Genomic DNA, 21492 nt, shown 5'->3' with positions numbered 1-21492 from the left:
TCTGCTAAATCATTGCCCAAACTAAGGGCTCCAGGCAATCCTGTATGTGCCCTGATATGTCCTATAAAGAATGGATCTTTTCTGTCCCAGATTAGACTTTGTAGCCAAGTAGGAATGACGCATAGCTCTCAGCACTCACTGAGTTGCTAAGCACCTCGCTGTTGCTGAGGCTGGCTTTCAACTCTCAATCCTCCTCTCTCAACCTTTCAAGCTGCTGGAATTACAGGAGTATGCCAACCCATCTGGCCTCATTTTTCAATTTTTTTACTAGAACTCTTTGATTCAAAGATGTACTATAAGGTATTGTCCTTATCTTCTGGGACTTACAGTAAACAGGTAAATCATTCACAATGCACTTGACCAAATACCACTGTGGACTAATGCCACATGGAATACATACCTATTTTTTATTAGGTTATTTATTACTAATTACCATAACCTACGAATTGATCTTGTTTTTTTAATTGGCCTTCACTTTATCTTGAGTCCTCAAATATAAGCAGTATATAACCAGAAAGTTATGAACTTGATTGTAAACATGTGTTCTTGAAGGTGACATATAAAGGTACATTAAAAATATGCACCTAAAATTGTGACCAAGCTTTTTAAAATAAAGAATGTAAAATTATACCTTTTAAAGTAAAGAGATTATTTATATACTTCAAAAATAAAATGTGATATATCAGAGATGAATGGCCACTATATGATTATACTTGTTGAAGAGAATAGAAGTTCTAAAAAAAAATCTGTCATTTAAAATACATTAATTATAGGAATGCAAAAACAGTCTAGCAAGAATTTAGGGAAAAATTATGATGTCTAAAGTCAACTACCTTAGTATTTTTCTTATTATTTGAAAAATAAGACAAACTACATTTTAATCACCAATCTGGTAATAAGCAAATTCCGCAAAACTGTAATGCAACTGAAAGCATTCAAGCTCCAAATTAAAAATCTATTAGGCTCAGATTAAAATTTGGAACGTTTCAGATAAAAATAATAAAGATGTAATTGATTTACTGAATGGAGTCAAAAGTCATTTGACATTTCTTGGATGCTTGAAAATTGTGAATTTTGTTTTTCTGAACACTTATTGTTATGGTACAAATTATCTCAAATAACTTATAAAGTTATTGTCTACAAAGCATTTATTTTACTATTTGGATGGAATGAAAACCCTCCTATGTTAATGATATATGTATTTTTCCTAATATTTAACAAGACAGATATCTTAATTGTTTTTCCACTAAAAAATATCAATGCAATTTTTATTTTCTGAAAGTACTGCATTTTAAAAATATAACAGGGTTGAGGTGCAACTCAGTAGTAGAGTGCTTGCCTAGCATGCCCAGCACCCCCCCCCCTCACATACACACACACACACACACACACACACACACACAAAGAACGATGGCCTTATTTTACTATTGGATGTATTTTAAATCTCTCATGACAAAGAGAAAACCTAGGAAAAAAAATCCAAAATTTCTTTAACTTTAAAAGTGGAAGAACCCCCAAAACCAAAATCCTTATGATTGAGCTGTGTGCCAGGCCAGACCTCAATATCTAAGACCTGAGTCAGAATCCATACTTCCCTACTTCTTAGTATCTTACCTTTGCTTACCTCAGCTTCTCTGAGCTTCAGGTCTTTCACCTATCAAGTAGGGATTAATTCCTACTTCTGAGATTGTTATGAAAAATGAAATTAAATCATATGTGTAAGGTACCTAGCGTGTAGTAGGCAACTCAACAAATGTTTATTCCTTATCTTTTTTTCCACTAGGAGCTTAAGATCCAGTTGGGAAGATAAGCTGTACCTAGGAAGAGGTAGAGAAATCCAAGAGTTAAGCCACAATTCACATGCACTGAGGTGCTTGGGAGAAGATGATCTCTCAAGTTCCTTCCAGCTCTAAACATTGATTATTCCATGACAGCTGTATAAGAAGTGTCATGGGCCAGTGCATGATGAATTGGCAATTGGGAGGTGCAGACAGTAAGTGCCAGAGGTCGAAGAGGGAAGCGGCTGCCTTGGGCTGGAATGGTTTACGAAGACCATTAAAAAATTCTGAACTGTTTGAGCTGCAACAAAAGCCCAATTCAATTAGGAGAGTGACTGGCAAGAGTCTGATTATAATACAAATTCAGACCAACCTGAGGAGAATAAGAAACACAAAATGCTGGTGAGAAAGACTAAAGAAAAGGCAGTATCAGCAATTTGGTTTCTGAAACACACAAAGAATATTAAGCAGCTCTCATGCTTTTCATCCTCATGACAGTCTTGTAATGTAGGCAAAGTATATTAGCCCTGCTGAGAATTTCCTGAGTGTCAGAGTCTGTTAGACATGTGTTTGGCAACAAATAATAGAAAATCTGGCCAACAATGGCCTAAAACAAATAAAGTCTCCCCCCTGCCCTTACATAGAAGGAATCTAAATCTGGATAGTTTAGGACTGGTGCCTCTGCGTAATGACCTCCTCTAGATGCAGGCTCTTTTCTAGCTTTCTGTCTGTCTGCCTTAGAATGGTGGCATTTGCCCTCATTACTTGTTGCCTTATGGCCTTTTGATGGCTTTGCACCTCTGGGTATCACATTTGTATTCCAGACTCAAAAGAGACGGAAAGGCAAAAGAGTAGAGTGAGGGCAAAATGACATCCTCACAGAATCTGAGCCTTTTATTGAGAGAGCTAAGGCTTTTCTGGAAGTTTGCCCAAAAGACTTTCTCTTGTTCTCTTCTGGCCAAAATTTTGTCTCATTGGCTGTTCCTTGTTGGAGAAGGGGGAGGTGAATGGGATTAGCCTGCCAGTCAAAAGTGAAGACAAAAGTGTCAAAGCCTTGTCAGAATCCCTTGTGTGATCGTGTGTGCGCACACTCATGCACATGTAACTATAATACATTTATTAAAATAACAAAAATATAAAGGAGATCAGTAGAGTAAGTGGATTGGGGGAGTAAGAAGGTAGGTACTGGGAAAGGGAAGGTACTGGGAATAAGATTGATCAAATTATGCTATATGCAACTTTGAAAATGGCATAACGAATTCTGCTGTTCTGTAAAATTATAATGCACCAAGAAAAAAACTCAAAAAGCTAATCACTACAAATGATAAAACCAGGGATTTGTTTTCCTTAACCACAGATTTTCCCTTTTAAAATTTTAAGATAATTGTAGAAACTAGGGGGAACTGGCTAAAATGCAGTTGTGGAAATGATACAAAGAGATCTCCTCTACATTTTAGCCAGTTTCCCTCAGTTGGTAACATCTTGTAAAACTATGGTACAAGTTCACAACCAAATATTGACACTGATACAGCTAAAATACAGAATATTTCCATCACAATAAGGATTGCTTAATTTGCCCACTTGTAAGTTATAGCTTGTCACTCTCCGCTCCTTCTTAATTTCTGTGAACCACTAATCCATTTTCCCTTTTTTATAATTTTGTCATTTCAAAAATGTTTATATAAATGCATTCATATATAACCTTTTGACATTTTTAAAAAACTCATAATTTTCTGGAGTTTCATCTAGTTTTTTGCTTGTATCAACAATTTGTTCATTTTGATTGTTGAATAGTATTCCATGGCAGGGATGTACCACAGTATGACCATTTGCCCACTGAAAGATACCTCAGTTGTTTCTAGGTTTTCACTATTATTAACAAAACTACTTGTAGACACTCATGCACAGATTTTTATGTGTAAGTTTTCATTTTGTTGATCTAGATGCCTAGGGTATAATTGTAGGTCATATGGTAGTTATGTATTTTGTTTTTTAAGACAATGTCAGATTATTTTCCAGAATGGCTATTGCCTTCTTACATTTCTTTCACTTCTTTGTATCATTGCCAGCATTTGGCGTTATCATGAGTTTTTATTTTAGATATTCTAATAAATGTGTAGTGACATTTCAATGTGTTTTGTGTGTGTGTGGGGGGGGGGGGGTGCTGGGGATTAAGCCCAGGGACTTATGCATGCAAGGCAAGCACTTTACCAACTGAGTTATATCCCCAGCCCCTCAGTGTGCTTTTAATTTACATATCTCTAATGACTAATGCTGTTAATCATGCTTATTTGACATCTGTATGTATTCTTCAGTGGAATGTCTCTTCATCTATTCTGCTCATTTTCTAAGCAGATTGTTTGATTTCTTACTATTAAATTTTGAAAGTTCTTAATACATTCTGAATATGAGTCCTATGTTAGATATGGCTTGCATATATTTTCTCCTGCTCTGTAGCTTTTAAAATTTATTTTTTATTTTTTATATTTTTGGTACCTGGGATGGAACCCCCCGGGGGCCGCTTAGACTGAGCCATATCTCTAGCTCTTTTATTTTCAGACACAGGGTCTTGCTAAGTTACTTAGGGTCTCACTGAGTTGCTGAGGCTGGCTACAAACTTCTGTCTCAGCCTCCCAAGCTGCTTGGATTAAGGCATGTGCCACCAGCCTCAGGTTCTGTAGATTTTTAAAAATCCTTTAAATAGCACATATATCAGAGTAAAAAAAATATATTTAATTTATATAGTTCAGTATACCAATTTTCTTTTCATGGTTCATGTTTTTAGAGTCAACTATAAAAATTTCTTGTCTAGTTCTAGATGACAAAGATTTTCTCCTGTTTTATTTGAAAAATTTTAGTTTTCCATTTTACCTTATTCTAGGATACATTGGAGTTTATTCTTCTGTGAGGTGTGAGACAATTCTCATTTTGTCTATGAATATCCATTTATTTCAGTACCAGCTATAGAAAGGACTATCTTTCCTCCATTGAATTGCTTTCACATTTCTGTTAAAAAAATGGAGAAAAAAACATTTGGACATATTTATACAGGGTCTATTTCTAATTTCTTTATTATCTCCCATTAATCTTCATGCTTAATCTTTTTTTTATTGTTCTAACTAGGTACACATGGCAGAAGAACACATTTTAACACATCATATATAAATGGAGTATAACTTCTCATTCTTCTAGTTGTACATATAGAGTTACACAGGTCATGTAATCATATATGCACATAGGGTAATAATGTCCAATTCATTCTACTAACATTTCTACCCCCATATCCCCTCCCCTTCCTTCACTCTCTTCTGTCTAATCTGAAGTATGTATGCTTAATCTTGAACCAATAACACAATCTTGATTACTTTTGCTCCATAATAAGTCTTAAAATCCAGTGGACTTATTTTTTTTCCTACTTTATTTTTTGTTTTTCCAAAATTATTTTAGCTATTCTGGTTCCTTTGTTTATACTAATTATACTAATTTAGTTTATACTAAAATTATACTAATTTTAGAATAATCTTGTCTGTACTTACAAAAGAAAATCTTTCAGGAATGTTGATAGGAATTGTATTAAATCTCTTTCAACTTTAGAAGAATTGACATGCTTACTGTTGTGCCATTCAATCCATGAACAGGGCATGTCTCCCCATTTGCTTATGTCTCCTTTAATTTCTTTCATCAGCATTTTGTAATTTTTAGTATAGAAGTCCTATGCATGTTTTGCTAGATTTATCTGAGTGTATCTTTTCTTGAGCAATTGTAAATTGTATTTTAAATTCCACTGTCTACATGTTTATTACTAGTGTATATAATTGATTTTTGTATGTTTTTCTTGTGTCTTGTATATTCATTGAGCTCACTTTTTAGTTTTATTTTCTGTTTTCTTTCTTTTTTCTTTTTTCTGTGTATGTGTGTAGATTGCTTGGGATTTTCCATGTAAACAATAATGTTATCTGCATTATTTAAGGGCAGTTTTGTTTCTTCCTTTCTTATATAGATGCTTTTTATTTCTTCTCCTTGCCTTATACTGGTTAGAACTTCTAGTACTATGTTGGATAAGAGTGGGGAGACCAAACATTTTTGCCTTATTCCCATTCTTACAGGGAAAGTATTCATTCTTTTATCATGAAGTATAATGTTAGCTATAGTTTTTTTGTAGATATCCTTTATAAATTTGGGAAAGTTTCTATTTTTCTGAGAATTTTTGTTATAAATGAGTTTTAAATTTTGTCATGTTTCTTCTGCATCAATTGGTATGATTACATGAAACTCTAGGCTGTTAAAATAGTTTGTTAATGGAGTTAATACATTGATTCTGTAATACTGATCCAGCCTTGCATATCTGGAATAAATCCCAGTTGGTCATGGTTTGTAATTCTTTGTGATGTTGCTGAACTCTGCCAACTAATAACAAACTTATCGCCTCCTGCATGCTAAGCATGCACTTTACCACTGCACTTGTTAAGGATTTTTACATCTAATTTATGAGAGATATTGACTTATAGTCTTTTTAAAAATATTTTTATCTTTTAGTTGGAGTTGGACACAATACTTTTAGTTTATTTATTTTTATGTGGTGCTGAGGATCAAACCCAGGGTCTCACACTTGCAAGGCGAGTGCTCCACTGCTGAGCCACAACCCCAGCCCCCTCTTTTTTTTTTTAATACTGACTTTGTCTGGTTTTAGTATTAGGATCATAGTAGCTTCCTTGAGTGAACTGAGAAATGCTCTTTTTCCCTTCTATTTTCTGGAAGAAATCATATAGAATTAATACTAACTCTATTTAAATATCTGGTTAAGTTCTCAGTGAAATGATCAGGACCCGGAGGGTTTTGGAGGTGGGGAATGAGCAGAATTTTTAAGTTATAAATTTAATATTCTTAACAATTATGGAGCTATTAAAGCTATTTAATATTAAATGACTTTGTAGGTTTTGAAGAATTGGTCTGTTTCATCTAAGTTGTCAAATTTATATGTGCAGATTTGTTTATGGAATTCGCTGATGAAGTATGAAATTCTTTGTCAATTGTCTAAATCTCCCTTTCAATATATTCAGAAACATTACAGGTGGTATAAATTTTTATTTCCTTTGTGAGGTCTCTCTTAGGGCCATCTAATTGTTCCAACTGGACTGGAGTCCCCTGAGTGTAGTATATAGCTGTCACCTTTGGATCTTGCTTATTTTCTCTCCTATTTCCTGGAAATTGTTTCTGTCTTCCTTTACCTTGACTTCTATTCTTCAGTAACTTCCTCAGAACTTCTAGGTTCTTCCTTTTTTCATCAGTTTCTGAAATCTCCACAATAGCAATCACTGGTATTTTCATCTATTTGTTGATAATATGGAGAATCTTTTTGGTCATAAATTCATATCCTTCTATTCCACATATTTCTTGGATTATTTAATATTTTTATAATATTTTTTCTGCCTTTCACATTAAAAACGTGTAGTATTTATAACATAAAAGGAAACTTTTAGATTTTTTTGCATAATAATTATTTACTAAATAGTGATTTGATACTCTTAAGCTATCCTTGATATTTATATTGAACATCTTAAGGCCACTCAAAAGTTACCCAATTTTTCAAAACTTAGCCTAGATTAATATAAAATTTCATGCTACTTTGAAAGATTAAATTCTCAGCCTTCAGATAGTTGGCAGTATTGCTTTTATATAATTGCAGGTGACCTTGTCAGTTCTTGAATGGATTCAATGATGATGGGTGTGGCATGCTCTTTATTTGGTTGGGAGATTAACTGGCTCAACTGAAAAGCATCCTAAAATAAATCAGTTACACACCCCGTCATTTTGGAAAGTCAGTTCAGGTTTCCTGCAGAAACGAAGGGCTTATTTCTATACTTCAGGGAGTGCTGCTGGCTGAAAGCCATGTCCATTGCTGAGATTGCCTTGGCTGAAAAGAGAAACGTCACCAAGGTCATGTCCCTTTCCTGGGGCAGTCACATCTAATGACTCATTCATGAACAAAGGCCAGGCTTCTCCTGAAGAAAACTCTTAATGGTCAAGCAGCTTGAGAGATCTCCATGGGGTTGGCTGAGGCCTCCACCAGACTTCAGGGCAGCAGAACTCCTGTCTCTGTCTAATTGTGCTTCTGTTCCTTTCCCTCCACAGATGTTGATTCTTGGGGCATATCACAATAGACCTCCCTTCACTAATCTCCCATGTCAAAATGATATCCTCAAATGTGCTATAATATTTGATGGTGTGAAAAAAAATCACAAAATATGCATTTAAAAGTTCTGCACAGAATCTCACTTGATTAACTGATATTAATCACATATATACTACTTGGTAGGTGTTGAGGATACTTAAAATTAATAGAACTCTGCTTTTAGAAAAGGTCATTCAATGTATGTCTAAGGAAGTTATGCTGTAATATAAAACAAAAGATATAAAAATACAGGTTTATATTGACTTTAATTAGTTGAGAAAGAGATCATATGGATCCTTTCTAAAATATCTGCGATGAATTAATGGATAATGAATATGGAAAATGAACGTAAAACTTGCAAGGAGGACATATTATCTAGTCCTTTGGGGAATTCTATTTTTACACTAAGGTCAAGAACACAGAATCTAAGTTTGTAAAAATATATTAAAGCATAGATTTGAATAAGGTCAGATATCCTGAGTGCAAAGGCTATGGGACAGCAACACATTTTTTTTTTTTTCAGGTGAGATTTGAAAATTAAACAAAAAATGCAAAGTGAGGTTTTAAGGGGAGATAATTTGCTAACATTATCCCCATTCTGAGACCAATCATAGCAAGTTCATCCTATGCCTGTGGCAGAGATAATTAAAATCCAGCACTTAATTCTGACATCTGGAGATCTTAGTAATAGGGATTGGGAGACGGAGAAAAAAATATACATGTTTTCTGTTGCATGGCATTTTAAAATATATATTTTACAATATTTAATTTACACATAATATTTGTACACATTTGTGGAACTGCATAAATATTTCATTTACCAAAATTCCATGTATAGGAATAGATGGCCTGAGCCTTAATAGACAGCCTGGAGGGGGAGGGTATGGGTATGGAGAACTGCAGTTCGGGTGCCAGTTCTCTCATTTGTTTGCTATAGATCTTTGAGCAAATTATCTACTCTTCTGGAATATTAGCCTCATCTTAAAATATGAGCACAATGAGGAAGACATCAAATTTGTGTTGTTTACTGTTGTATGCCCACAGCTTAACAAGCCTGGCAATGTGGTACCAAGAGCCAAATCAAATAAACATTGAAGGAATGTGTTAGGAACAGAAGAGCAGCCCTTGACATTTAGAAGCTGGCCTGGCGGTCATAGCTAGGCCACATTTTTCTATTAGATATAAACAATTTTACACAAGATTATTCTGAAACCATGTTGAGACAAAGCAAAACCATTTCATAATCTCATTTAAGCATAGATTATAAAAGTCTGCTATGCTATTCACAAAATACCAAACATTTGCTTTCTTTGTCAAAATGAGTGACTGCTACTTCTTTGCTAATTACAATTTTATCTTTCTGCCTCACTTCCAATAAATAAGATTTATTGAGATACATGATCAAAAAATTGTCCCTATTTCCTGACAGCATCTAATCTAGAGCAAACCTCTGCTTCCTTAGACCTTCCCCAAATCACTCAACCGAAGCCCATATCCTAAAATGGGCTTGTTCATATGGCCTGGATTAGTCTGTTTTCTGTTGCTACAACATAATTCCTGAGATCAAATAATTTATTAAAAATAATGGTTTATTGTGAGTCATGGTTCTAGAGGCTGGAAGAGTGGTTAGATTTGATAAGGGTTTCATGCTGTGTCATAACATGGTGTAAAAGCAGAAATGCAAGCGGATACATGCAAAAGAGACAAAACATATGGGGTGGCACCATTTTAAAACAACCTGTTCTGCAGTCTAGGAGGAGGACAGAAGGCCCATAGAGTTGACTGCACAAAATCTAGCTAAAATGGCATGAGTGAAGAGCCACGGAGAAAGAAGTGGACAGTGGAATGTTCCTAATGGCAGAATTGTGAGGAACAGTGGGAAATTTGATAACTATATTAAATGAAAGTCACCAGCCCCTGGCGGCTATGCTGTATTTCCTTTATACTCTCCTCAACTGCAGTGGACAGACTGTAAGGTGTGCCCCAAATGGTCCTTGCCTCTTGATGTTCATTCCCATAGGTCATGCACTTCCCTGGAGTGACCTTTGACTTCCTTCTGATTAATAGAATATTGCAAAAATCACAGGATGTATCTGATTATGTGTCCATGATTATGAACCTAAGATTGTAGTACCTGCTTTTTCTGGAGTTTTTTTTTTTTTTCTCTCTCTCTAATGGCTTTGAAGAAGCAAGCTACCATGTTGAAAACTGTCTATCCTGAGAAGCCCATGTACCAAAGAATTTTGAACAACATCTAGAAACTTATAGTGGCCTCTCGCCAAAAGCCAGCAAGAAGCTGATATCTTAAGCCCTACAACTGCAAGGAACTGAATTATTCCAACAACATGAGTGAGACTAGAAGCAAAACTTTTTCATTGGGCCCCAAATAAAACCACATTTGCACCACCCAAAACAAACAAACAAACAAAAAACCCCAACCTGTTCTGGCAGTAACTAAATAAGTTCTAAGAACAGTGAGAACTCACTTTTTTAAGAATTAACCTAGTCCTGTGAAAGCAGCATTAATACCTTTGTGAGGGCAGAACCCTCATGACCCAAACTCCTTCCAAAATTCCTACCACCTCTCAACACTCTTACACTGGGAAACAAATTTCAACATGAGTTTTTGGAGGGGACAAACTATATCCAAACCATATCATATTGTCTTGTGGAGACATAATGATTTCTCAAGATACGTGTTTGTATTTACTTCAATAAGGAGGAAACACAAGCTATCTAGCTATATTTCTAGTGATGTTTTGTTGAAGGTTCAGACAGTGTGGATAGGAAAACTGGGGAGAAAAACAGTCCCTTCAGAGTTGCTATGAGTTTCAAACAGATAACTTAATTTGCCAACAAATATCAATGGTCTGTTTTGTGCCATGAAATTCTGCTAGGTACAGGGCACATTTAGAAGAAAAAGTCACAAATTGTTTTCAAAGTAACTTGAAATCGCAGAACATGCAGAGTAGAAAATTTATTGTACAATTCAAAGCACTAGCATGTAGGCATACACCTTCCATAAAATGTGTTACAACAGAACCATATGTAAAGGAGCACATAACTCCTCTGGTTCTTAGGGAAAGAGGGAATCAAGAACAGGGGATGTGTGGCAAACAGAATAATGGTTCACCAAAGATGTCATGCCCTAATTTTGGAAATTTGTGGTTGTATTACTTCACATGGCAAAAAGATCTTTGCAGATATGATTAAATTATAGATCTTAATATGGGGTGATTATTCTGGATTAATCTGGTTAGGAGACAGGGGGGTCAGAGAAAGAGTTGGAAGAGCAAAATAACAAAGCTGGGGCATGTGGGAAGCTTCTAGAAGCCAGAAAAGGCAAGGGAATGGCTTCTTTCCTAGGTCCTCTGGAAGAAATGTAGCTTTGTCAATCCATTTCAGACTTGTGACAAACAGCACCGTGAGATATTAAATATGTGTTTCTTAAGCTAGCTAAATTTTTTGTGGTAATCTCTTGCAACAGTCACAGAAACTAGTACTGTTTTAATGTTTAAGGCAGTGTGTTCCATGCATAAGCAAAGGTAGACTATTTCCCACAAGGACCTGCCAGGTGGCTGTGTACTTGGTTATGTGGCATGATATTTAGAGATCGGATCCTGCAGGGTCTTCTTCTGTGCAAAGAAACTGGAAGTAATCCTGAAGGTGATCAGAGACCTCTGAAGGGTTAAAAAAGCAGGGGAGTGTGGCAAAATTAGAATTGCCTTTTAGATGGGTGGGTCAGAATCTTCAAGTAGGGATAGCAGGTGGAAAATAAACTTAAATACCCTAGACAAGAAATGGTATGTAGCTCTCATTGCTCACTGTCTATAAAGGGACCTTGCTTATTTCTTGAAGTCTGGGGTGAGAAAACTTAGGAAAAAAAATGGTTGTGCGCTTTAAATGTTTGAAGTACTGTCATGAGAAAGAGCAACTAGACATGGCCTATGTTGATTTAAGATCAAGGGATAAAGTCATAAGGAAATATTTATTCACTATTAGGAAGCACATTCTAATGATTAGTCTAAAAATAGAGTTCACAGATAATTATGCCTTACATTCCGTTCTTTCAACCATTCAACAAATAATCATTTGAACAGTTAGGATGTGGCAGGTATTAGGCATGTGATAGTGAATAAAACAAAGGCACTGCCCTAATGGTGTTTTAACATCCTTGTGTAATGTTGCACTGCTTACAAATAACATTCATATAAATCAAGAAGCAAACTCCCAGTAGAGACACTGGAAAAGAGATTGATACACGGGCGAAGCTGACTTGGAATGAACTCTGACCATGGAAATTCAGGAAGAAAGATAACTCAAAAGCAAGAACTATAGACTAAGGAAAAGAAAGAAACACCTTTCCAAGCAACCCCGCCTCTCCCCCCGCCCACCTGTGCTCTTTCTCCTCCCCTCCCGCCCACTTGTGCCCTTTCTCCTCCCCATTGCTCCTTTAGCACGTGTCCCTCAGCTCGCGGGATTTCGAGCCTTTCTCGCGAGATTTTCGCCCTTGCCGGTCCGACTGTGGTGGCAACTGACAGTGCAGTAAGCGTTGGTTTTGTTGCTGATTTTTCCATAAATTTAGGCTGGTCCGGGAGGCCTTAACTTGGTCCCAGGGGCTGAGACGCGGGGTGCAGGCGCCAGCAGGGTGCCCGAGGAGGGAGCGGGGCCAGGCGCTGGGGTCGGGCCGGCTCAGGCCGCGTGCGTGCGTGCAGCGTGTTCGCCGCCGGCGGGGTTCCAGTCCGGGCTTGGAGTTGGGGTCCAGGTGGGTGATCACAGGCGCCGTGATGCCTCCTGGGGACTTTGGTATCGCGGGTCGGAGGTGGGGGCGCTCTGTGAGTGCTGCGGCCCTGTGGAGTTGGGCAGAGCCCTGGTGTCCGCTGACCGTGCAGACCTCGGCGTGGGTCCGCCCTGATTGGCGCCTCCCAGGCTAGGCCTGAGGTCTGCGGCAGCTCGGTTGCGGAGCATGTCCTGCAGATGGGAGACTCCAGAGATGCGTAGGTCTTAAGTCTAGAAAGTTGCTTCTGAAGTTGCTAAGAAGAGTTGGTTTTCTTTCTGTCCTGCTTTGTAGGAAGCTCCGTTGCCTATTCAGAGAGGCAGAAGGAAAAGTAAAGAGGGGGTTAGGCGAATGATTTACAGCCTCCATTTATTTTTTAAATTAAGGTGTACAGAACCATGGAGTATATGACAGAATCCACTGACCGCAGCCCTGGACACATGTGAGTTGTGACACTTTATCCCTTTTCAATTTTAAGATCTTACAGGGAGTTCATGAAACGTACTGTCATAACAGGGGAAAACTTTTGGTGGTAGTGGTGAGAGAGTTTTTTAAAATCATAAATGGGAAAAATGAAAGTCTTATTTCTGCAGAAAATCGAATTCATGTTTAGTTCTAATATTTGTTCCAGTAAATACATGCTTAAGGTTAAAATAAGGGTTGGGGATATAGCTCAGTTGGAAGAGTGCATGCCTCACATGTACAAAACCTTGGATTCAATCCTCCGCACCACACAAAATTAAAAAAAAAAGGTTAAAATATTCCCTATGCATCTTGTAGATGACACTGTCCAATATGTAGCCACTGACCATGTGTGTCTATTTAAATTTAATTTGAATAAAGTTGAATACTCGATTGCTCTATCATACTAGCTACATTTCAGATGGTCAGTAGCCAGCATTGGAAGAGTATCAAATTTTCTTTTGGAGAATATTGATCTGTAACAATGATTCTGAAACTTTCTGCTCCCAATATACTTAGAATTATGATAATCCCATCACGTATAATGGATCACTACATTGATAAACTTCGTATCCTATTTTAAAAACAAGTTTTCCTCTGGGTAGGTGTGTGTGTGTGTGTGTGTGTGTGTGTGTGTTTTGTGAATTGCTTTTGGAGTATATTGCTCTCTAATGGCACTACCTATTGGCATATCCATTGTCCCTCAAAACTTTAAGATACACATTCTTTCTTTCTTTTTTTTTTTTTTGCGTGTGTGTGTGTGTGTGTGTGTGTGTGTGATACCTCCCAAAAAGCTATGAGGTCCTTTGTAGGTCCTACTATTACATTTGCAATTGTGCAATTTATTGTGTTTTTATTGGTAAAAATTAATATGCATGTTTGTGTCTGTATAGAAAATGTTTGGAAGGATATATGTAAATGGTAAATTATGGGTGGTCTTGGTTGGGTATGGTAAAGAGAACTTTAACTTTTTTTTGCATTTTTAATATTTATTTGATATTGAGATTAGTGCAAATTTGTATTTTCTATCAATGTGTCTCTATTCACTTTAATGAGGCATAGTAACATTTATTTTTAGTAGAAAAAGTTTATTCATATCTTTCCTGGCTATTTAAATGTGAATTTAAATCAAAAGAATTTAGTTCCTGGTGACTGCACTAGTCACTGCAGGTGACTCACTTGCCATGTGTGGCTTATGGCTATCTTATTGAACTGAACAGAAATAGAATATTTCTATCTTTATATGAAGTTTTGTTGGACAGTGTTCACTCTCTAGACCCTTAGGACATCTGCTGTATTTTAAGAATTATAGCCATCCTTGATTTTTTTTTTACCCCTTTGTTTCAATGGCAGTAGGCCATTTATCTAATGTATCTTTTCTTCTTTATTTATTTATTTTAATTATGTATAGCAGAATGCATTTTGATTCATAGTATACAATTGCAGCATAACTTTACATTTCTATGGTTGTACTATCTACCATATCTTTGAAGATTGCTGTTTCTATGTAATGTTTTCATAAAAGGGCATTAATATGGCCTGATTTCAAATCTTTTGTTTGGTAGCTTTTTTATAATTAGTATGTTTAAAAATAAATTTGAAAAATTTATCATTTATTTTTTTAAGCTTGTGCTGTGAGTGTGGTGTCCCGATTAGTCCAAATCCTGCCAATATTTGTGTGGCCTGTTTGCGAAGTAAAGTAGACATCAGTCAAGGTATTCCGAAACAGGTCTCAATTTCTTTCTGCAAACAATGTCAAAGGTACAGTGCATTACTATTTTGCCTTACTTAAAAGTTGGAATTTATATAGAGACCCATTGAGATATGCTGAGATTATACCAAAATACACAGAATAAAGCATACACAATTTAATTTTTACTTTAGAATTTGTGTTTTATGGTGTAATTTTTAGTTTGCTCTACTAATCTGGTAAGATGTAAAGGTATTTGAATCTGTTCTTTTTCTGTTAAAGAATTTAATAGATTTGATGCATGTAGTTGATAGATAAGAGTTGGTGTCTATAAGGGTGAGAACAGATTATTAAAGATATGTTACCTTTATGTCCTTGAGGTTGTTTCTTTAGGAGCTATGTATGATTAAAAAAAAGCACTTCATGTTTTTAACTAATGTAGCAATGTGTTTTAATTAAAATGACTATAGTTGTTGGAAAAGATAAGTAAATCATCTGAAATGGTCTAAAATAAAAACTGAATTTGAAGGCAGAAGGCTTCTGAAAGTTTATGTTTCATTCCCTCTTTATTTCCTTTATTGGCTTAAATGGCTTATATGCAGTAGGCCATTGAGAAACACAAAACTGGCCAGTGATTTCTCAAAGGGATTGGGAAAGAGTCTAGTACTCTACTTCTTTTGTGTGTATGAAGAGGAGGTTCAAGGACTTCTGAGAAAATTCAAAAATTCTTCTCAGAAAAGTAGTTCTGTATACATAGCTTTATAGACACATGAAATTGTGTGTGCTATTTTAGGGATTTAACAGTGTGCAAACCTGGCAAGTGTGATAATTTATTACAAATCTTTGCTATTCTTAAAAGCATGGTGGAGTTTTAAAAGTAGTAGACAAAGATATAAGGAGGCCTAATTTGTCTTGGATTTCTTACAAAATAGTTTCTTGAAATTCTTGGTAACTCATCATCTCTGTTTTCTCACCAGAATGAAGGAATTTTATTAGGTGATTTGGGAAACCCTTTTTATCTCCAAACGTGTGCTTATAAGCAAAGGGGAATCTATAATGTTTTTAATAGAACCTTGGAAAGTGAAAATCTAAATTTTCAACTCTTGAAGTAATAAGACCGTATTAATAGGCTATTTCAGATTGGCTTTCTCAGTCAGAATTTTGCTTTTTTAATACTAGAGATGTTTGGGTTAATGCTTCAGAGAAACCTTGGGTGTTATTAATCCTGGTTAATAATTATCATTACATCTGAATACTCAGATGAAAATTTTCATTTTTCCTTGAGATATTGAATTTCAGTGTTTTATCTTCTTAGATATTTTCAGCCACCGGGAACTTGGGTACAGTGTGCTTTAGAATCCAGGGAACTTCTTGCTTTGTGTTTGAAAAAAATCAAAACTCCTTTGAGTAAGGTAGGTCAAACAACTAAAATCAGTATTTATAGATACCACTTGATTAGAACTCAGAAAATCTAGGTACAGTGGGTTTTTCAAAAGTAACTGCTAAATGCCACTATTGTTACCAGTATTACCCCACTATAAATGCTTTCATTTAAAAGTTTTTTATTCTTATATACTCACACAAACACACACACACACTTTTTTTAAATGGAAAATGAAATTATCTTTTTGTTTTGAAAGAATCAATTATTATTTATTTAGAATCTCTTCTGTGTAATATTAATTTTTCTGAAAATCTTTATAAAACTGTCACTATACATCCATAATTAAGTAGATTGCAGTATTAGGACTGTGCTATTTGGTTACTCTTTATTTCATTTGTTGGTCTGGAAAGAAAATTGCCTATTTTCAAGTCAATGCATAAATGTCTCCAAAAAAATACAGTTTGTTTCTAGAGTCCTAACTATTTCTTGACATACACTTTCAATTTTCTTTGTTAAAATTTTAGACTCACTTCTACCATGTATGTTTTTAATTGAAATGAAATCTTTCGGTTTGAAGGCTTTTCTGATTCCTTTAAGCTCTGATATAATTTCATGTGCTAGTTCTTTGAAATTCATCCCTTTATTTCCTCGCCACCCTGTAATTTTTGTTGTCAAATGTTGGCCTTCTTGGCTTAAAACTTTGTTTTTTCCTTCATATTTACTTTTCCCCCTATGTTCTTGACAGTTTCCTTTACTTTATCTTCCATTATTTCTTTCTGTTATTTCTCCCAGCAGTATTATTTTTAAGTTCTGGAATCTTTCATGTTCTTGATGCATTTTGTCTTTGAATTTTTTCTAGGGAGTTTGAACAGGTTGAGTATTCCATATCTGAAATGCTTGGAACAAGAATTGTTTCAGATTTCTGAGTTTAAGATTTTTTTTAATATTTGAGTGAGTTTACTGTGTTATCTTAGGAAAGAGACCTAAGTTTAAACACAAAATTCATTTATGTTTCATATACACCTTGTACACATAGCCTGGAGATAATTTGATATAATATTTTAAGTAATCTTGTGTTTTATGGTGTGGAATTTTCCATTTGTGGCATAATGCCAGTGCTATGAATGTTTTGGATTTTGAAGCACTTTGGATTTTAAATTTTCAAACTGTGGAATGCTCAACCTGTGGTAGGATATTTTTAGATGGACCCAATATCTTTATGTTTATTTATTTATTTTTATGTGGTTCTGAGGATCGAACCCAGGGCCTCACACATATGAGGCAAGCACTTTACCACTGAGCTACAACCCCAGCCCTGTGGTATGATATTTTTAAAACTTAACATCTGTTCCCTGATTTTTCTATTTTTTTGTGTTTCTTAGTTTTTCAGTTTTATACTTCATCTTTTGCCAAGTGTCTCATGAGTCTTAATAATTTGTTAATTCCTTCAGTGGATATTTAATAAGTAACAGGTATGTACCAAACTGCTTTTGGTATTGGGGACATGGTAGTGATTAAGAGAGAGAATCCCTGTTTCAGCTTGGGGGAGGGAGTGGTATGTAGAATAAGCAATGATTAAAATAAGTATGTTATATAGCATATTAAAAAGTATGAGTTTTGTGCAAAAAAAAAAACTAGGAAGGAAATAATTATTAATGGAAGAGTTGCAATTTAAAATAGGGCGTCTGGGGAGACCTCACTGAGGTGACCTTTGAATAAACATTAAAGATGGTAAGAGAGGGAGCTGTGTAGAAATCTGATGGAAAAGCATTCTGGATAAAGCAAAACAAGAAATATAGAGACCAGAGGTGAGATCACATCTGTGTGGTTAGAGTGGAGTGGTGAGAGGAAAAGTAGTTGAGATGAAGTCAAATAAATTAGGGAATGGCAGAGTATATCTGGCCTTATAGGCCTTTGTGAGGATTGGTTTTTACATCAAATGTAATAGATGTAAAGGGTAGAATAGTGATATGGTTCAGTTTGTTAGTTCTCTAGCTGTTGGTTTAGAATAAAAGTGGGCTGTGCAGTAAAGGTAGAAGCATTGGCCTTAGGAAGTGATTGTAATGGATAAAAAAAATGTGGCATTTATACACCATGGAGTATTACGCAGCACTAAAAAATGACAAAATCATAGAATTTGCAGGGAAATGGATGGCACTAGAGCAGATTATGCTTAGTGAAGCTAGCCAATCCCTAAAAAACAAATACCAAATGTCTTCTTTGATATAATGAGAGCAACTAAGAACAGAGCAGGGAGGAAGAGCAGGAAGAAAAGATTAACATTAAACAGATAGATGAGGTGGGATGGAAAGGGAGAGAAAAGGGAAATTGCATGGTAATGGAGGGAGACCCTCATTGTTATACAAAATTACATATAAGAGGTTGTGAGGGGAATGGGAAAATAAACAAGGAGAGATACGAATTACAGTGGATGGGGTAGAGAGAGAAGATGGGAGGGGAGGGAGGGGGGATGGTAGAGGATAGGATAGGTAGCAGAATGCAACAGTCACTAGTATGGCAATATGTAAAAACGTGGGTGTGTAACTGATGTGATTCTGCAATCTGTATTTGGGGTAAAATTGGGAGTTCATAACCAACTTGAATCTAATGTATGAAATATGATATGTCAAGAGCTTTATAATGTTTTTAACAACCAATAAAAAAAAAATTAAAAAAAAAAAAAAAATACTGAGAAATGATGGTTTGGGATCAGAAATGGAGATGGTGGGAAGTGGACAGATTCTGGGTCTGATTTGAAGCTGAGCAGTGCATCTACTGATGTAGCTGGATGGGTGTGTAAGAGGTAGAAGAGTTAAAGATAACTTCCACTGTTTTCAATTTGAGCAGCCTGCAGGAGGGAGTTGCCATTAGTGAGGTAAGAAAGGCTTTAAGGGGAATAGGTCAGAGTGGGGGGGATAGGAGCTCATCTGTAACTGATACTTTGATGTCCATTAGACATTTAAGTAGCAATATTGAGTGGGCAGCTAGATAAATAAGCAGGATAGTAGTCTACACTAGAGATAAAGAATTTGAGGTATAGGTACTATTTAAAGCCATAAATTGGATACGATTATCTAGGAAGTTTAGATTGAGAAGGGAAGAAACTGGAGTACTGAATTCTGGAGTCCTTTAATGATAAAATATTAGGAAGATAAGGAGTAACCAGCAGAGGGGACTCAAAGGAACTGCTAGAGAGGCAGGAAAATTAGATGAGTGTGATATTCTAGAAGGCAAGGGGGAGTGTTTTAAGAAAAGGGAGTTGTTGGCTATGTGTTTTGCAGTGGTGAGTTTTATAGAATGTGGAGGTTATTAGTTAACTCTGGAAACAATTTCTGTTTAGTGGTGATGTTAAAGATGTGCTTTAAGTGGAAGTGAAAGAAAGGGAGAAGGAATTGGAGGCAGTAGATATAGATAGTTCTTTTGAGATTTGCTGCAGAAGGACTCAAAGAAATGGAGCAGTGATTGGAGAGGGGAATTGAGGAAGAGGAAGGAATTAGGGAAAATAAAAGATGTAAGATGTGAATCAGTATAATTGTAAGCTCTGGAAATGACAATATACAAAGGGAGATTTTTGTTGAGCTGCAAGGAAACAATAATTGGCTGGAGGTGCCCTTTAAGAGTAGAAAGAGAGAAAATATAACAGATAGTGGAAGAATACATTTGTTTGTTCTTTCATTATCTAGTACTTACTCTTATGGGTACAGTTTTGGAAGCCTGGAACATCTAATGGGACATTCTAGGTGTTGATGTTGTTAGTAACATAGGCAGTTCATCTGTGGTAACAGGAAAGATGTTGGTAAGTGGGAGCTTCTGGAAATTTTCTTCTAAAAAAACAGAAGCATGGGCCGTAGCTATGAGGGAAGAGCTATTAGATGTTTGAAGAGAGGAGAAGATTTAAAATAGTCCTAGGAAAGTAGAAGAGGGAATGTATTAGAACAATGTTGTATGGGTGCTGGGCATTATTGACAGTTACTGTTGATGATGCATAGAGCAGGCAAAGCATTTTTCATAAACTAAATTATGATTTAGCCTAGTCATTATAGTGAAGTTAAATAGGTACCGAGGGAATTGAGAATGTATGCATGGGAATAATTTTGATGAATGGTTTGGAAATAGGATGGAAATGAGTAGATGAAGACTATGAGAGGTAGTGAAAGAGTGATAGGATGAATGGATTTTCTGGTGTTGGATTGAAAGATTTTTGGTGCCTAGGAATAGAGGTAATGAGCTAGAGAGAAGTGGTAGTCAGTGACTAGGATGTTTGGAATTAAGATCTTAGAGAAGTTGTAGTTATTGGTGATAAAGGGAAATAATAGTAGAGATAGGAAGGAAAAAAAGATCCTGGGGGAATAGAACTTAAAGAATGGAGGAGTTAGGGTGTATGGACATAGAAATTGCTAAATATTAATATTGTTGGAAAGACTAACAGTGATCCAGGAGAAATTTCTCAAATCCTTGAGAAATGAGAGCAAGCAGTATAACGATTAACAGATAACTATACCAAAAAGAGTGTTAAGTGGTAGAGTCTGATGACTTTCGATTTAGTCTGTATTGAAGGAGAATGCAGGGAGAATGGTCTGGCATTAGCAACGAAGAGCAAATAATACATCTGTCTTGCTTCTGGTCTAATGATAGGAAGAAAATGGAAAAAAAAAATCAGTCAATATTTTCACTAGCTATAGGGAGCAATGTAATTAGGGGATTTAGAAGTTGAAAGGAATGTTCAGGAAAATGGTTGAGGTTTTGTTATTAGCAAGTATTGGGTTCTACAGAGTACAGTGAAAGGGTTACAGGATCTGAGAGGAAATGTTAGATGAGGACAGAATAGGATGTATGTGGAACCATATGAAAATCAGAGTATGGGAAATGAGGGGTGACTGAGGTGTCTGGGACTGTGGTACAGAAGGATGAAAAGGCCCAGTAAGATTGATGAGTTGTGGTTGTTTAAGGACAGTTAGTGTGGTGATGCTGGGTTGCGGAATGCTGAGGTGGCTAACAAGGACCCTATCTCCATTCCATAGAGGGAGACTGTAGGAATAGGAATCTGCTTATTACTTAGTACCTGGCAGCTTGTTGACTACTAGGTTTGCTTTAGAGGAGCCAGTTATATGAGGAAGGTTTTACTCTGTAGTGCTGCATCTACACTTGCTAGATTTGTTCTCATCAGACAGTACTTGGTAAAATTATAAGTCTGCTTTCTCATACCTTCCAGATCTATTATATACAGCA

General features: G+C 36.0%; 1 protein-coding gene across 2 annotated transcripts in view; it reads left to right on the top strand.

Annotated features, from left to right (window-relative positions):
- Positions 1–12441: 12441 nt before the first annotated feature.
- Nmd3 (NMD3 ribosome export adaptor) overlaps positions 12442–21492 on the top strand; it is a 28823-nt gene continuing 19772 nt past the window's right edge. The window contains exons 1-4 of one of the 2 annotated variants that reach the window (XM_071615505.1): positions 12442–12495; positions 13114–13169; positions 14816–14950; positions 16195–16291. In XM_071615505.1, the coding sequence (XP_071471606.1) occupies positions 13126–13169; positions 14816–14950; positions 16195–16291 (276 nt within the window). In that variant the 5' untranslated portion in view covers positions 12442–12495; positions 13114–13125. The other variant, XM_071615506.1, reaches the window with a different exon arrangement.

Source organism: Marmota flaviventris, chromosome 8 (assembly GCF_047511675.1).
Source record: "Marmota flaviventris isolate mMarFla1 chromosome 8, mMarFla1.hap1, whole genome shotgun sequence".
Classification (NCBI taxonomy): Eukaryota; Metazoa; Chordata; class Mammalia; order Rodentia; family Sciuridae; genus Marmota; species Marmota flaviventris.
This window is presented reverse-complemented; position numbering and strand designations above follow the sequence as displayed.